Source organism: Aquarana catesbeiana, linkage group LG07 (genome assembly GCF_042186555.1).
Source record: "Aquarana catesbeiana isolate 2022-GZ linkage group LG07, ASM4218655v1, whole genome shotgun sequence".
Classification (NCBI taxonomy): Eukaryota; Metazoa; Chordata; class Amphibia; order Anura; family Ranidae; genus Aquarana; species Aquarana catesbeiana.
Genome location: NC_133330.1, coordinates 132,450,863 through 132,466,676, shown reverse-complemented (window position 1 = coordinate 132,466,676; position 15,814 = coordinate 132,450,863). Strand labels below are relative to the sequence as shown.

At 43.9% G+C, this 15,814-nt stretch overlaps 1 protein-coding gene across 14 annotated transcripts in view; it reads right to left on the bottom strand.

Annotated features, from left to right (window-relative positions):
- NOL8 (nucleolar protein 8) overlaps nt 1–15,814 on the bottom strand; it is a 602,139-nt gene that overhangs the window by 134,584 nt on the left and 451,741 nt on the right. For 12 of the 14 annotated variants that reach the window (XM_073592676.1, XM_073592685.1, XM_073592684.1 and 9 more), the window contains one exon: nt 3,162–3,244. The exons of 1 other annotated variant lie outside the window; for it this stretch is intronic. In XM_073592676.1, the coding sequence (XP_073448777.1) occupies nt 3,162–3,244 (83 nt within the window). Of the gene's footprint in view, nt 1–3,161; nt 3,245–3,739; nt 3,862–15,814 lie in introns of all 14 variants that reach the window. One more of the 14 variants, XR_012235284.1, reaches the window with a different exon arrangement.

The following is a 15,814-nucleotide window of genomic DNA, read 5'->3' as shown; positions in this document are numbered from 1 at the left end:
TGTATTTTAATAAGTTTTCTTTCATAATGTATTGTATGAATATTCATAAAACCCATTAATATTATTATAATAAGGGTTACAAATATGGGATGCTATGAAAAGTTTGAAAGTATAGCTGTATTTGTGAAATAATACATGGGGTCAAATTCCAATGATCTGAGTCTCATGGTATGTAGAACACGAGTTAATTGTGTGGGGATATTTTCTCAAACACATATTTCAAGAGGAGCCAACATGGCTACAGAGAATGACAGATTTTAGATGGTTCTAGATGTTCATGGTTTTCTGCCAAGTCTAAAGTTAAAGGTTACATGAAGATTAATTTCTGACAAATTAAAAATCAATTCTAATACTATACTGCCCCTGGTGTTGAAAATATTAGGAGTCCAAGATGGCCGCACAGACGAGGTTGTCATAGTTACATGGAAACAACCCGTCATTTTACATCATCAATTACATAGTAACGACACACTTTTTGGGTGGGATAAAAGTGGTTACACATAGCAGAGAGGAGATAGGAGGAAGCTTGGAGCAGACTGAAAGAATCTTGGAAGGCGAGAGGGTGTTGAGATCTTGATAGCGCAGAGATGTAGGAATCTTGGAAGAAGTCCTTTGGGACTCTAACTTAATGCTTCTCAAAACAGAGATCTTAAGCCCTGGTAAAGTATTAGTCTGTTTATTTTACCTGTTGGCAATTGAATCGTTTTGACATATACAAAACTGAACCATTTAATATTGTGGCCTAGCAATTTGGAGTTGTGTTATTTCTACCTGCAGCATGATATAATTATATTCCAAATATTAAGAGACATAAACATTTTTGTCTGTCTCTACTACGAAGCTAAGACCAAAGTCTGTTGTCGTGGTATGTGTTTAAAAATAGATTCATTCTAAATTTAAAAATAATCTTGATTAAATCATCAAGCTATGTGCATAGTATAACATTTTGTCCGTGCATTTTTAAAGAGAACGTTTGTAGGTCTTTTTGTTTTGAGAAGAAGTCACAAGTCTCAAAGCCAACACCTAGTTGTTTAAGTCCGTGGAGCTACAGAAAGCCAATTACTAAGTTACCAAGTAATCATTCATATGGTATTTTGTAATAAGAGCTTTGTAGAAATGTGATTATCATCTGCATCATCATATATCTTTGATATTTAAAAGTATATCAATATTTGTATTATCACCAAATATACCTGATATTTTACACTGAATTTTAGTTAACATATATTTTTAGCATATCGTTATCACTTGTCTGCAAAATAGCATGGATAAACAAACTAGAATTAATTTGTTTGTTTTGTGAAAAAATGGAAAATCTCCTAAAAACACAGATTTTGCATAATTTCATAAATACAATACTGTTTTAACATTTCAGTATAAGCATTCTGACAATATTATTAAGAATTGTGGGGGGTACAGTGGTGGTCAGAGATATAGGGTGACCTTGTCTTGGCTGTCCACATTGTTTCTCTATAGGGTCCAGGATTCACCCATCACTGTGGGCAAGTAACCCCCGGAGGGCTCTTCAGGGTCTGGGTTCCATAGGGATGGACCATGGCCCTGGACATGTATAGCAGCCTTCAACTAAGTACACACATTGCACAAAGTGCCAAGGTAAGTGCCCATGCCTTCCTCACCTCAGATCAGTTTCCAGTGCCTAAAGCAACATTTCAGGTCATCCAGGATATGATGATTCCTAAAGTTCTACCTAGGCTGCACCAATCTGGAATCATTGCAACTAGTTAGGCTACGAGTGATTTCTCTCTAAGGGGAAAAAGAGGTCCATAACCTTAGGACATAGACAAATAACTAAGGACTCATGGATTGGTGTAGGATTATAGGGGGGACACCCAAGGGGTATGCCCTCAAAAAACTGCCAGTGTCCAATCACCTGAAGGTACCAGCCCATAAACCAGGGTCTATGCCCATACAGCCTTGCAAGTCAGATGTAAAGTAGTAAATTTGAGACCTAGATTGTCAATTTTAGGCTGTGAAAACTCCTCACATTTCACACAAATTAGGTGATTAGGTGATTTATAGAAACTGTATTAGGTGTCCGTTTATGAAGCAGTAAATAAATTTCACTGTTTCTTTCTCCGGTATTCTCAGAGGAGATCGTTCACCTCTGGATGCCAGTTTATGAAGCGTTGTAGATCATTTCTCCTTTGGAGGAGTGAAGTGATCTACAAAGCTTCAAACAGTGGAGAACTGCCCCTGGAATCTCAAGAGACTTTACGAGATTACAGTACCAGAAATTCACTGAAACACCGAGATGTCAATTATCACTGCTCAGTACACGCACAAATAAATAGTCCCTCTACAATATAAATAAATAAAAAAAATATTATATATATATATATATATATATATATATATATATATATATATATTTTTTTTTTTTTTTTAAATATATATACTGTGTTGGGGGGTCTGATCGAGATAGAAGGAAGTTAATAATCTTCCTTCTCCCCCCTCAGATCCCCCAGGATTCTGTCTTCACTCCCCGATTCTCCACCTTTGAGCTGGTGAATTGGGGAGGATGAATTCTGACACAGATAGCCAGTGAAGCGCTCAGATTGCAGCTTCATAAACTGTCCGTTTCTGTGTCAGTCAATGAGGATTCTCAGTGTGCAGAGATCACACTTCAAACTTGTTCTCCCCGATTATCTCTGTTTCATAAACCGTTTATGGACTGTGATCAGTGGCGATCCTCGGAATCACCGCTGTTCAGTTTCATAAACGAACACCTTAGTGAAAACAAATTAACATGGAAACGTGATTCCCCTTTGTAAGGCCTATGATTTGTCTGCAAAGTGGACACAACAAATTCCCAGAACTTCTAACAGCATTAAGTCCATTATCCTATTTCACTCAGCCTGGAGCCCCAATAAGGGGGTTGGGTTGGCTTTTCTTTTATGGTAAAATAAATATTTAGGGCTCTCGGTTACTGGTGTCCAATATCCTATCCAAGCCCTTTTTGATGCTCTTCAAAAAGAGCTGCCCAACCAAACATATTGCACTCTACTTTATTGATCAGATGCTGCCAGCATTATCAAACTATGTCTATATTCAGCATCTTCTACCTACACCTTTCAGAAAATATGTAGACTCCTTAAAATGTTTTTAAAACAACGCTAGAATTTCTCATTGTTGTAAGTTACCTCTAGGAGGATGTCTTTTTTCTGTTCCCAGACTTCTGCCTCTTGCTCTGTATTGGATGACCGGAAGAACATTGTTGGGCCAGCTATAATAGAGGTGTTTTGAAATTAGATTACGTCTCTCATTTCATTTGTTTTCAGCAATTTGAAAATGTACCAGTTGTCTATGTAATATATCAAATAAAATGTAATACATTAAAAAATAAATGTGATTTTTTTTTATGGCGCAATAGTAAAATTTTAACAATCATTAACAGTAGCAAATATATAAAAACCCATAAAAAAGATGGGGTCTCACTAACTTCATAGTTCTACATCAGCATAAAACTATATTTTAAGCCCTCACCCACTGTCTAGCTACCACAACACAAAATGGTTACAATTATTATTACAGACAGTATAGTATGTCAAGAGCTTGTTCAGGTGCTAGTTCCACAATGACACAGGGCAGGTTTCACTCAACGCATTCCACAGCTTACTAGTGAATGGAGAAGAGATCGAACGTAGATCATAAAACACAACTGTCAGTTCTTGTGTGTCAGACATGCAGTTATCGCACTCAGGACATTATTATAACTTACCGTAGGCTCAAGTGTATGCATAAGCTGTATGATCACCAAACCCAGCACCAATGGTGTGGTCACCCATTACTCCTTTCTCTCTGTGGCGGGTATAGGAGCATCCAAAGGATTAGGGACCCGTCCTGAAATAATGGCATGTTCCCAGTTACTTAAACACTTGTTACCCCAACACTTCATATTCTTGATATGTGCCTGCTGCACCATGTACTTGTATGAAAAAGTATCCTGTTCTCTTTGTATTGCTTTCTTTATGTGAAATCTCTGGTGTTCCTGCTAGTCCCCTTGCTTTCATATTAAAAAATGACCACACTAAGCAGGAGAGCACACTGTGGTCAGTTCTCTAACGAATCCGACCACCGCAGGTAAGGGGGGGGGGGGGGGGAGTTCCCAGCATAACTAGAGAACCGATCAATTCTCAGGTCCAGGCCAATGATTTATGGCTTGGACCTGCTGATCGGTTCTGACAAATGAAATCCTTCCCCTGCCTGTGTAAGTGTAAACACAGACAGGGGAAGTGATGTCATCTCTCCTCGTGGAGTCCTTTCGATTCCAGTGAGAGGCGAGAAGATGTCTAAATGTGAGATGCACAACACTACACTAACACCAGTTCGCATAGGTACACTTCTCACCCCCCCCCCCCAGTTAACTTCCTGTCACTGCGTCACCAAGTTTTCCGATTTTTCACTGATCACTGCATTGGTGTCATTTGTGACTATAATAAGTGTTAGGGCAGTTAGTAGTAGGCCCAGGTAGGTCTAGGGTACTCCCCTAATAAAGGTTTAACCCCTTGACCGCCCCCCAGTTACCCTTTCACCCCGTCGCCAGTATCACTAATAAGTCTTTTTTATGATCGTCGTATTTGTGTCACAGGTGATACTAGTTAGCCAGTTAGTTGATTAGTTTCACCGTCAGGTTTTTATAGCGTCAGGTACCCCCATATATTAACCAATAAAGGTTTTAACCCCCTGATTGCCCCCTAGTTAACCCTTTCACCCCCGTCACCAGTGATCACCGTATTAGTGTTCCGGGGGATGCTGGTTAGTTTGTTTTTTATAGCGTCAGGGCACCCGCCGTATATTACCCAATAAAGGTTTAACCCCCTGATCGCCCGGCGGGTGATATTGGTTTTAGCATCAGTCAGGGTCTGCGTCGCCCCAGGCAGCGTCAGATTAGTGCCAGTAGCGCTAACACCCACGCACCATACACCTCCCTTAGTAGTATAGTGTCTGAACGGATTGATATCTTTGATCTGATCAGAACTATATTAGCATCCCCAATAGTTTAGAGTTCCCAAAAATGCAGCGTTAGCGGAATTAGCCCAGATACCTGCTAGCACCTGCGTTTAGCCCCTCCACCCAGCCCACCCAAGTGCAGTATCAATCACTGTCACTTACAAAAACACAACACACATAACTGCAGCGTTCACAGAGTCAGGCCTGATCCCTGCGAACGCTGACAGTTTATACTACTCACTGTACCAGTAAATTTAGAGACCAAAATGTCAAATTGAAGTTACACTAGTGAAGAGGCCTACACGTTTCGGAGCATGACAGATAGTGAAGGGGAAGTCACCCATCTGTCAGATTCAAGCTCAGAATACAATCCTGTAGACAGCAGTGGCACCCTGACAGATAGCTCTGACGACAAGGTAACCGTGCCTGCCAAGGTCAGGCGTATCTGACCACGTTCTGCTGTTGAGGTGCAAGAATAGCAGGGCTCTCGTATGGAGCAGAGAGCCAGTACTAGTGCCGCTCATGCTTCTGGTGAACTGGCAAGCACCAGCGGCCTAGTACACCCTGGTTGTAGTCAAACCAGCACTGCAGTATCGTGTGGTGACATGGTGTGTCCCATAATTGCAGTTCAAGTTGGTGAGGTGGCTAGCACAACTAGTGTCCCGCAGCCACCAAGAAGACAGACAGGCCCGTCGAGCCCATAGTGCCCTTCCTGCTGCATTTGCCAATCCGAATTGGGAGCCCACCACTTCTGCAGCACCCATACTTCCCCCATTCACTGGCCAACCCGGAATTCAGGTGGAAACAGTTGATTTTACGTCACTTGATTTTTATTCGCTGTTTTTTACAGAAGATCTCTATAGATCTATTGTGGACCAAAGCAATTTGTATGCTGGTCAATTCATTGCTGCTAATCTCCATTTGATCCTTGCCAGAGAATGGAAACCTATTACGGTGTCCGAATTTAAGACCTTTCTGGGCCTATACCTCCTCATAACTAAAAAGTGAGTTGAGCTCATATTGGTCCACTGACCCAATTCACCATATGCCCGTGTTCTCTGCCTCCATGGCCAGGGCACGATACGAGCAGATCTTGCGGTTCATGCACTTTAATGATAATGAACTCTGTCGTCCTCGGGGTGACCCTGGATACGATCGGCTCCACAAAATTCGGCCCCTCGTAAACCACTTCAACAGTTTGCAGCCTTGTTTACTCCCGATTAAGTTGTCTGCGTTGATGAGTCCCTGATTAAGTTTTCTGGCCGCGTGTCTTTCAAACAGTATCTTCCCAGCAAGTGTGCCAGATATGGGGTCAAGATGTATAAGCTCTGTGACAGGGCAACAGGCTATACATATAGTTTTTTGGTTTATGAAGGAAGAGATAGTTGCGTAGAGCCGGAAAACTGCCCAGACTACATAGGGAATGCTGGTAAGATTGTGTGGGACTTGGTGTCACCCTTATTTGGACAGCGGTACCAGTTGTATGTGGACATTACATGAGCGTGCCACTTTTTAGTCACTTGTTTGATCATGAAATTGGTGCATGTGGCACCGTGCGATCTAATCGCCGGGGCTTACCCCAGCGGCTTGTAGATTTCTGTCTTAGGCTGGGGAAGACAGCCTGCTTGAAATGTAATAATTTGCTCGCTGTGAAGTGGAGGGATAATCGGAATGTTTTTTCGTTCTGTCCTCCCTTCACGCAGACACGACGGTCCAAATTCCTATGGCGACTGGAGTTGTAGAGAAACCCCTCTGTGTCCACGAATATAACCTTAATATGGGAGGGGTGGACCTCAACGACCAGTTGTTGGCGCCGTGCCTAGCTGCCCGTAAGGCCAGACGCTGGTACAAAAAAAAGTGTCTGTATACTTTTTCCAATTGGCTCTGCTGAACGCTTATGTGCTAAACAAAGCGTCAGGACGAACTGGATCCTTCCTTAAATTCCAAGAAGAGATCGTTACAGCCTGTTTCCAGACAGTGCTGTCCCCCACCTTCCCAACGCAAATGCAGTAAGCCAACTGCATGAGAGGCATTTTCCGTATGTCCTCCCTGGTACCCCTACCCAACGAGCCCCCCAAAGAAAATGTGTCTGTAGAAAGCACAGATATAGGCGTGTCACCCGCTTTTATTGTCCCTACTGTCCTGACCATCCTGGTCTTTGCATCGGTGAATGTTTTTAAAGCTACCACACACTAGTGGAGTATTAGCGTAGGGTACAGCACTGCACAGACTAGGACACACTTTCACAGAGTCTCCAAAGATGCCGAACCGTTACAACCGCTACAACCGTTAAAGTTACAAATAAAAGTGTAAAAAATATATTATATATGTATATATATATCTATATAGATATATATATATCTATATATAGATATATAGATATATATTTATATTAAGAAAAAACAAATAGTTGTCGTTTTATTGTCCTCTCTCTATTCTCTCTTTATTGTTCTGCTCTTTTTTTACTGTATTCTACAATGCAATGTCTTATTTTTACTATTTTTTATCATGTTTGCTTTTCAAGTATGCAATTCTTTTATAGTTTACTGTGTTTTATTGTTAACCATTTTTTTGTTTTCAGGTACCGCCATTCAACTGCAGCACTGATTTATTTATCTTGACAGCAACAGCGTTTGCTCAAACGATACGTAGATCAGCGACTCCAGCGCTGTAGGAGGTGATTTCACCACCACAGTTAAAAAAAAAATAAAAAATAAATGGTGCATGTATGCCCATCAGTAGAAGTGGGTGGATGAAGGGCGGTATTCTAATGGTGGGCATACCCACCGATCAATCTTTTTTTTGTTCAGCCCACAGGCTGCATGAAAAAAAGAACATTACAATGTATGCCCAAAAAGGACCAGCAACGTACTGGTATGTTGCTGGACTGAGTGGTTATACCAGAATGATGCCTGCAGGTTTAGGTATCATCTTGGTATCATTCTTTTCAGCCAGCCATCGGCTTTCATGTAAAAGCCATCCTAGCGGCTAATTTGCCTCTAGACTGCTTTTACAAGCAATGGGAGGGAATGTCCCCCCCTCCTTACAAGCAGTGGGAGGGTACCCGAGAATGCAGCCGGAGGTTCCGCCAGTTGACCATAGAGCTGATCAGAGACCAGAACAGCTCCAATCATCTCTATGGCCTAAGAAACTGGAAGCTACGAGCATTTCATGACTTAAGTTTCACCGGATATAAACAGCGCCATTGGGAATTTGGGAAAGCATTTTATCACACCGATCTTGGTGTGGTCAGATGCTTTGAGGGCAGAGGAGAGATCTAGGGTCTAGACCCCATTTTTTTCAAAAAAAAAAAAAAAAAGCACCCCTGTGCTCACGCGCAAAGGTGAACGCAAGTATCGGTCTGGTGTGATATGTAAACAGAAATTGCACCATGCATGTGAGAGGTATCATAGCGAAGGTCAGATCGAGGACAGTAATTTTAGCAGTAGATCTCTGTAAATCTAAAGTGGTAACCTGTAAAGGCTTTTAAAAATGTATGTAGCTTGTCCCCACTGCAATTTTAAAGCATGTCGCGTTTGGTATCCATGTACTCTGCATAAGATCAGCTTTATTTCATCAAACATTTGGGCAATATAGTGTGTTTTAGTGCATTAAAATTAAAAAAAAAGTGCGTTTTTCCCCAAAAAATTGTGTTTGCAAAATCGCTGCGCAAATACCGTGTGAAAAAAAATTGTAACACCCACCATTTTAATCTGTAGGGACTTGCTTTAAAATTATATATATATATATATATATATATATATATATATATATATATATATATATATATATATATATATATAATGTTTGGGGGTTCAAAGTAATTTTCCCAAAAAAAATATATATCAAATTTTCATGTAAACAAAAAGTGTCAGAAAGGGCTTCGTCTTCAAGTGGTTAGAAGAGTGTGTGACATAAGATTCTAAATGTTGTGCATAAAATGCCAGGACAGTTCAAACCCCCCCCCCCCCAAATTACCCCTTTTGGAAAGTAGACACCCCAAGCTATTTACTGATAGGCATGTGAGTCCATGGAATATTTTATATTTTGCCACAAGTTTTGGGAAAATTACACTTTTTTTTTTTGCACAAAGTTGTCACTAAATGATATATTGTTCAAACATGGCATGGTTATATGTGGAATTACACCCCAAAATACACTCTGCTGCTTCTCCTGAGTACGGGGATACCACATGTGTGAGACTTTTTGGGAGCCTAGCCGTGTACAGGACCCCGAAAACCAATCACCGCTTTCAGGCTTTCTAAGGGCGTAAAATGGTGATTTTCACTTCCTCACTACCTATCACAGTTTCAGAGGCCCTGAAATGTCAAGATAGCACAAAACCCCCACAAATGACCCAATTTTGAATAAAAGACACTTCAAGCTTTTTGCTGAGGGCATGTTGTGTCCATGGAATATTTGATATTTTGCCACAAGTTTCAGGAAAAATACATTTTTTTTTTTTAACACAGTTGTCACTAAATGATAAATTGTTCAAACATGGCATGGTTATGTGTGGAATTACACCCCAAAATACATTCTGCTGCTTCTCCTGAGTGTGGGGATACCACATGTGAGACTTTTTGGGAGCCTAGCCACGAATGGGACCTCAAAAACCAAGCACCACCTTCAGGCTTTCTATAGGCGTATAATTGTGATTTTACGCCTCACTACCCATCACAGTTACGAAAGCCCTGAAATGTCCAGGAAGCACAACCACCCCCCTAAATTACCCCATTTTGGAAAGTAGACATCCCAAGGTATATGCTAAGAGGCATTATGAGAATTTCGAAGTGCTCATTTATTTTTGAAAATGAAGAGAAAAGAACATTTTTTTTTTTCTTTTTTCAATTTTCAAAACTGTGTCAAAAAAGCGAAATCTGCGAAATACTCAACATGCCTCTCAGCAAATAGTTTGGGGTGTCTACTTTCAAAAATGGGGTCATTTGGGGGAGGTTTGTGCTATCTGGGCATTTCATGGCCTCCAAAACTGATAGGCAGTGAGGAGTGGAATGAAAAATGTACGCCCTTAGAAAGCCTGAAGGTGGTGATTGGTTTTCGGGGTCCTGTATGCGGTTAGACTGCCAAAAAGTCCCACACATGTGGTATCCCCATACTCAGGAGAAGCAGCAGAATGTATTTTGTGGTGTAATTCCACATATACTCATGCCATGCTTCAATATATCATTTAGTGACAACTTTGTGTAAAAAAAAAAAAAAAAAAAAAAAAAAAAAACAGAATTAATTTTTTCGAAACTTGTGGCAAAATATAAAATATTCCATGGACTCAACATGCCTCTCTTCAAATAGCTTGAAGTGTCGTCTTTCCAAAATGAGGTCATTTTGGGGGGGGTTGTGCTATCCTGTCATATTATGGCCTCCGAAACTATGATGATAGGTAGTGAGGAAGGGAAATCACCATTTTACGCCCTTAGAAAGCCTGAAGGCGGTGATTGGTTTTCGGGGGCCTGTACATGGCTCCCAAAAAGAAGCAGCAGAATGTATTTTGGGGTGTAATTTCACATATGCCCATGGCATGTTTGATCAATATATCATTTAGTGACAACTTAAAAAAACAAAAAAAAAATGTCATTTTTCCGCAACTTGTGGACTCAACATGCCTCTCATCAAATAGCTTGGGGTGACTACTTTCCAAAATGGTGTCATTTGGGGGGGGGGGGGGGGTTGTGCCATCTTGGAATTTTATGGCCTTTGAAACTGATAGGTAGTGAGTGAAATCAAAAATTTACACCCTTAGAATTCCTGAAGGCGGTGCTTGGTTTTTGGGGTGCTGTACCCGGCTAGGCTCCCAAAAAGTCTCACACATGAGGGGATACTCAGGAGAAGCAGCAGAAAGTATTTTGGGGTGTAATTCCACATATAACCATGGCATGTGTGAGCAATATATCATATAGTGACATTTTTCAATCATTCAAAAAAAATAAAATATTCAATGGGCTCAACATGCCTCTCAGCAATTTCCTTGGGGTGTCCACTTTCCAAAATGGGGTCATTTGGGGGGGGGGGGGGGGGGGTACTGCCCTTTTGCCCGTTTATATGGCATAAAATAAAAATCGCAGAGGCAATCAAATACCATCAAAATAAAGCTCTATTTGTGGGGAAAAAAAAAAAGATGCAAATTTAGTTTAGGTACAGCATTGCATGACCGCGCAATTACCAGTTAAGGCAGCGCAGTGCCAAATTGTAAAAAGTGCTCTGGTCATTGAGCAGCCAAATTCTCCGGGGCTGAAGTGGTTAAAACAAGGGATTCAGTTTTGCACAGATTTGCAGGGAGCCACTGGCACCTGCTGCTATCAAACCCTGTCACAGGTGAGCGGGAGGTTGGAGTTGGGCCACGTTTTCTGTCTCTATGGACACAGGCAGCATGGTTCGCGATCAAGCCCACAGGTGTGCCACAGTAGAAAGGGGCTTCCTATGGTGGCAAATCGAGAAAAGGAGGAGCCATGAGCACCGGCTGGGGAACCTAGAAGGGGAGGATTAGGGCCGCTCTGTGCACAGAGAAGTATAACATGTATATTACATTAATAAGATGTAGTGCTATACCTTTGGAGAATAGTGAATATAGTAAAAACATACAAAAAAAAGTCAGAAATTTGACTAAGTTGTGAAATAAAGTGGAAGTAAACCCCAGTCCTGGACTTGTACCTATAAGTAAGCCTATAAGGCGGCTTACCTATAGGTATTGTAAATATCTCCTAAACATGCACCGTTTAGGAGATATTTACTATGTGCAGCCGTTGACGTCATCGGTGCATGCGCTCTAAAGGAACCACCACCCGGGCCGTACCTTCAGAATTCTGTGCCGTAAATGATGGCTCCCACGCGCATGCGAGTGATGTCATCGCAGCTCCAGCCAGTCACACAGCCGGAGTCCGTGGACCAGGAAGGAAGACGGGTGAAGATAGAAGAGTCCTGCAGCGATGAGATCGCTTCGCTGGAATGCATTGTTTTCAGGTAAGTTTCACATAATTTGCTAATATGCGATTGGAGTGCTAGCGAGGCTGAAGGTTTTATTTAGTGCACAGTGTGCCGCATATATACAATCGAGCAACAGCTCAAGGGTGGATATTGCTGCAACAGATGTGAGTGGGTTGTTCTTCTGGAAGTCTCAATACAGATCTGGAGGAGCAAATTACAAAGCTGGGCAAAACTGACCACCTTTAAAGGGATAATGGGGTTGATTTGGAGGAGTAAATCAGGATTACTGTAGTCCGAGGGAGTGGTAGTGTTTCTGTGCTTTTAAATTCCCATTGCTCAAGGGGGAAACATTGTTTCCATATACAGGGATGTTGGCCTATAAAAGCAGATAACATTACCTCCAATTTTTATTATAATCAAAAGGACCAATAGAATACATTGGTGATCAGCGTGGTTCAGTGATCAGTCTGAGTGCTGACACTGTGGAGAACTGACCTCTGTTGCAGCGGCTTTGCGAAGCAGCTCCAGCCACCCGGCCACCCATCCCTGGGATCCTGACTCATCCCTGACTCCCCTTGCAGTAGCACACCGGCCCCCCTCCCCCCATCTGCTCACTGACCCACATCCGCACGCCGCGTTCAGCCAGCAGGCCGGCCGCTCAGGACACTCAGCAGCTCCGGCCAGCTCCCCCTGCAGCAGTAACCGGGACCCCCTACCCCTCCTTGTCCATACCGACCGACTGACCTCCAATCGGAACCACTCTCTGCCAGCCGGCTGGCCGCACGAGCCACTCCGTGGTCCGGCCCAGCTCCCCCGCAGCAATACACCGGGACCCCCTCCCCTCCTATCCGCACTCACTCACCTACTCCGGATGCCGCCTTCAGCCAGCCGGCCGGCCACTCAGGATGTTCCGCAGCTCCGGCCTAGCTTCGGCTGCTAGCCGGCAGCACTTCATCGCTTCCTCCTACTACCGACCGGTCGCCTGATCGGCGGGCCTCTCCCCCCCTTCCCTGCTTGACCATCCTCACCGGATCCACCCGCCCACCAACCTTGGACGGTCCGGGTAACACCGTAGGACAGCCCGCGGCTCGGGCCTGGCCGGCGGCCATCTTGGTACTCCCATAGCCGTCCAGCCCGCGGCTCGGGCCTAGCCAGCGGCCATATTGGCACACCCAGTGCCGACGGTGCAGCAACTGAGGACCCCGGGGCAGCATCTTAGGACCCCCCCCTCCTGAGGCCACTAGCCCCCAGCCGCATCACCTCCCGGTTGGACCCATAATCCCTAGGCCCCTCCATCCAGCCACCCCCCCCCCCCCCGGGACACCACCGCAGCCGCGGTCTAACCACCTCATTCTAGCCGCTAGATTCGGTGGGACAGACTACGGCTGCGGCCTAGTTCCTGCCAGCCAGCCACCCATACCCCTTCCCACTATTGTTCTACAGAGCCCGTGCCCCTCCACACCTGGAATCACCCATCCCGCTACTACTGGACCTCACCGCAGGGGCTCTGGTTATTCACCGGAGGCTACTCAAACTTTAATCGTCGTAGACGCAGCCACCGCACCACCTACCAGTAAGTAGCGTCAGATCCCCCTCCCTTCGTCCGCTGGACCATCCGTACAGGTAAGCCACAGGGGTACTCTTGCAGTTGATCCAGTGGCCAAGTCCGATCGTCCCTCGGGGGGTCAGGAAGGAATTTTTTTCCTCTGTTGCATCATTGGCACTCGCAGCTAGGGGTTTTTCACCTTCCTCTGCATCAACGACAGGGGGGTAGGCAGCCGCACCCCTCAAGTACCTCCGCATCAACACTAGCCCGTCACCACACCACTCCAGAAGCAGTGGGTAGCCATCAGACCCCTCCATCCCCCTGCAAGTGCATCACCACATCAGTACCACCATCAGAACACCCTTCCTACAAGCAACGCCGTCTTCCTCATCATGTGCAACTTCAAAATACACAGCAGACACCCTCCACAGGCTAAGAAACACTGCAGTAACTTTACCGACCGCCACTCAAAAAAGACTAAAAAAAAAAAAAGAACAATTACTAAGGACCAACCCACAATCAACCAGGAAATGCAGGGAGACACCGATCCAACCGCAACAACTAGCATGCGCCCTGATCAACACCAGATCTGCAGTCAAGCACAGGCTGGAAATCCACGACTTCATCATCGAAAACAACATAGCCAGCTTTCTGTAATGAAGAGGCAATCTAACACCTGACTGCAACACCATCCTAACTGAATTGGTGCCCGAGAACTACAGTATCCTAACCGAGCATAGAATTGGAAAAAAAGGAGGAGGCCTAGCAGTGATTTTCAAATCACATCTTGGGTTCACCAAACCAAACTTACAGAACTCAGTGCCTTTCATGGAAACACTCTCACTGCATCTTCAAACAACACCTCAGGACACCATTCACATACTACTATGCTACAGACCACCAGGACCAAAGACCAATCTCCTTACGCCGCTCACTGAATTCTTCTCAATACACACCTTGAAAACCAAAAACCTTCTCGTACTTGGGGATTTTAACCTGTGGGCAAACTCTGCCCAAGACTCCATCGCAACCGCCTGCGTCAACCAAATGGAAGCACTTGGCTTTCAACAACTGATAAATTTTCCCACGCATGGTTCAGGACACACTTTAGATCTCATCTTCAAACAGAATATGGACATCAACGTATTTGACAACACTCCACTACCATGGACGGACCACCATGCTATTAAATTTATAATCACCACTAACAGCATCCTCCAAAAACAGAAACGCTCAACAGCAACACACTGGAATAGATCTCAGAAGAAACTTCACTCTGATCTCTTCAAAACTACATCAAGCAAAATTCTTTTGCTAAACTCAAACCTCTCAACAGAACAAACACTCAACTCCCTAAACAATGTATTACTACAAACAGCAGACTCCGTGGCGCCAAAACGCAGAACACTCATCCGCAAAAAAAACTCGAGTTGGTTCAATGGCACTCTCACCCTACTCAAGCAAGAACGTAGAAGAGTTGAGAGAGCATGGAGAAGAAATCCCACCAAGGAAAACCATGCTAACTACAAAGCACTCACTGTGAAATACCACAAGGCAATCTTCAAAGCCAAAAAAGAACATTTCTCAGACACCATCTTATCCGCCTTAAACCGTCCGCGGGAACTTTTCAAAATGGTTGCTCAGTCAATGAACCCGACCTGCTTAGAGCCCCCAGCAAATGATACTCAAGAATTCTGCAATGAGTTATCAGATTTCTTCATCGACAAAATCGACATCATTCGGAAATCAATCCATCAAAAAATAACAACCAACCTCACTCAACCAAAGCAAAAAGAGGATATGGACACGAACATCACTCAACCACCGAATTTCTTTTTGTCCCCAATCACCACGGACACGACTAAAAACATAATCAGAAGCCTTCGAGACAGCACATCACCGAACGACATCATCCCCACTAAACTGTTTAAAGAATGTTCCGACATCTTGGCCCCTACTTAACACATCTCATAAATCAATCAAAGAAGGGACTGTGCCAACCTCTCTCAAGCAAGGCATCGTCAAACCCCTGCTAAAGAAACCCAATCTCGACCCTAACTGCCGCAGACCAATAACTAGCCTCAACGCCATCTCCAAGATTATAGAGAAAGCAGTAGTACAGCAGCTACAACACCACCTGGACACACACCAACTCCTCGACCCTCTGCAATCAGGCTTCCGCCCAGGCCATGGCACAGAAACAGCACTTCTCAAAATATGGGACAACGCCCTTGAAGCAGCAGACGATGGAGGACCGAGTCTCCTGGTACTGTTAGACCTCAGCGCAGCATTCGATACAGTGGACCACAATGCTTTACTTGTCCGCCTCGCTGAAGTTGCAGGAGCTACAGATTCTGC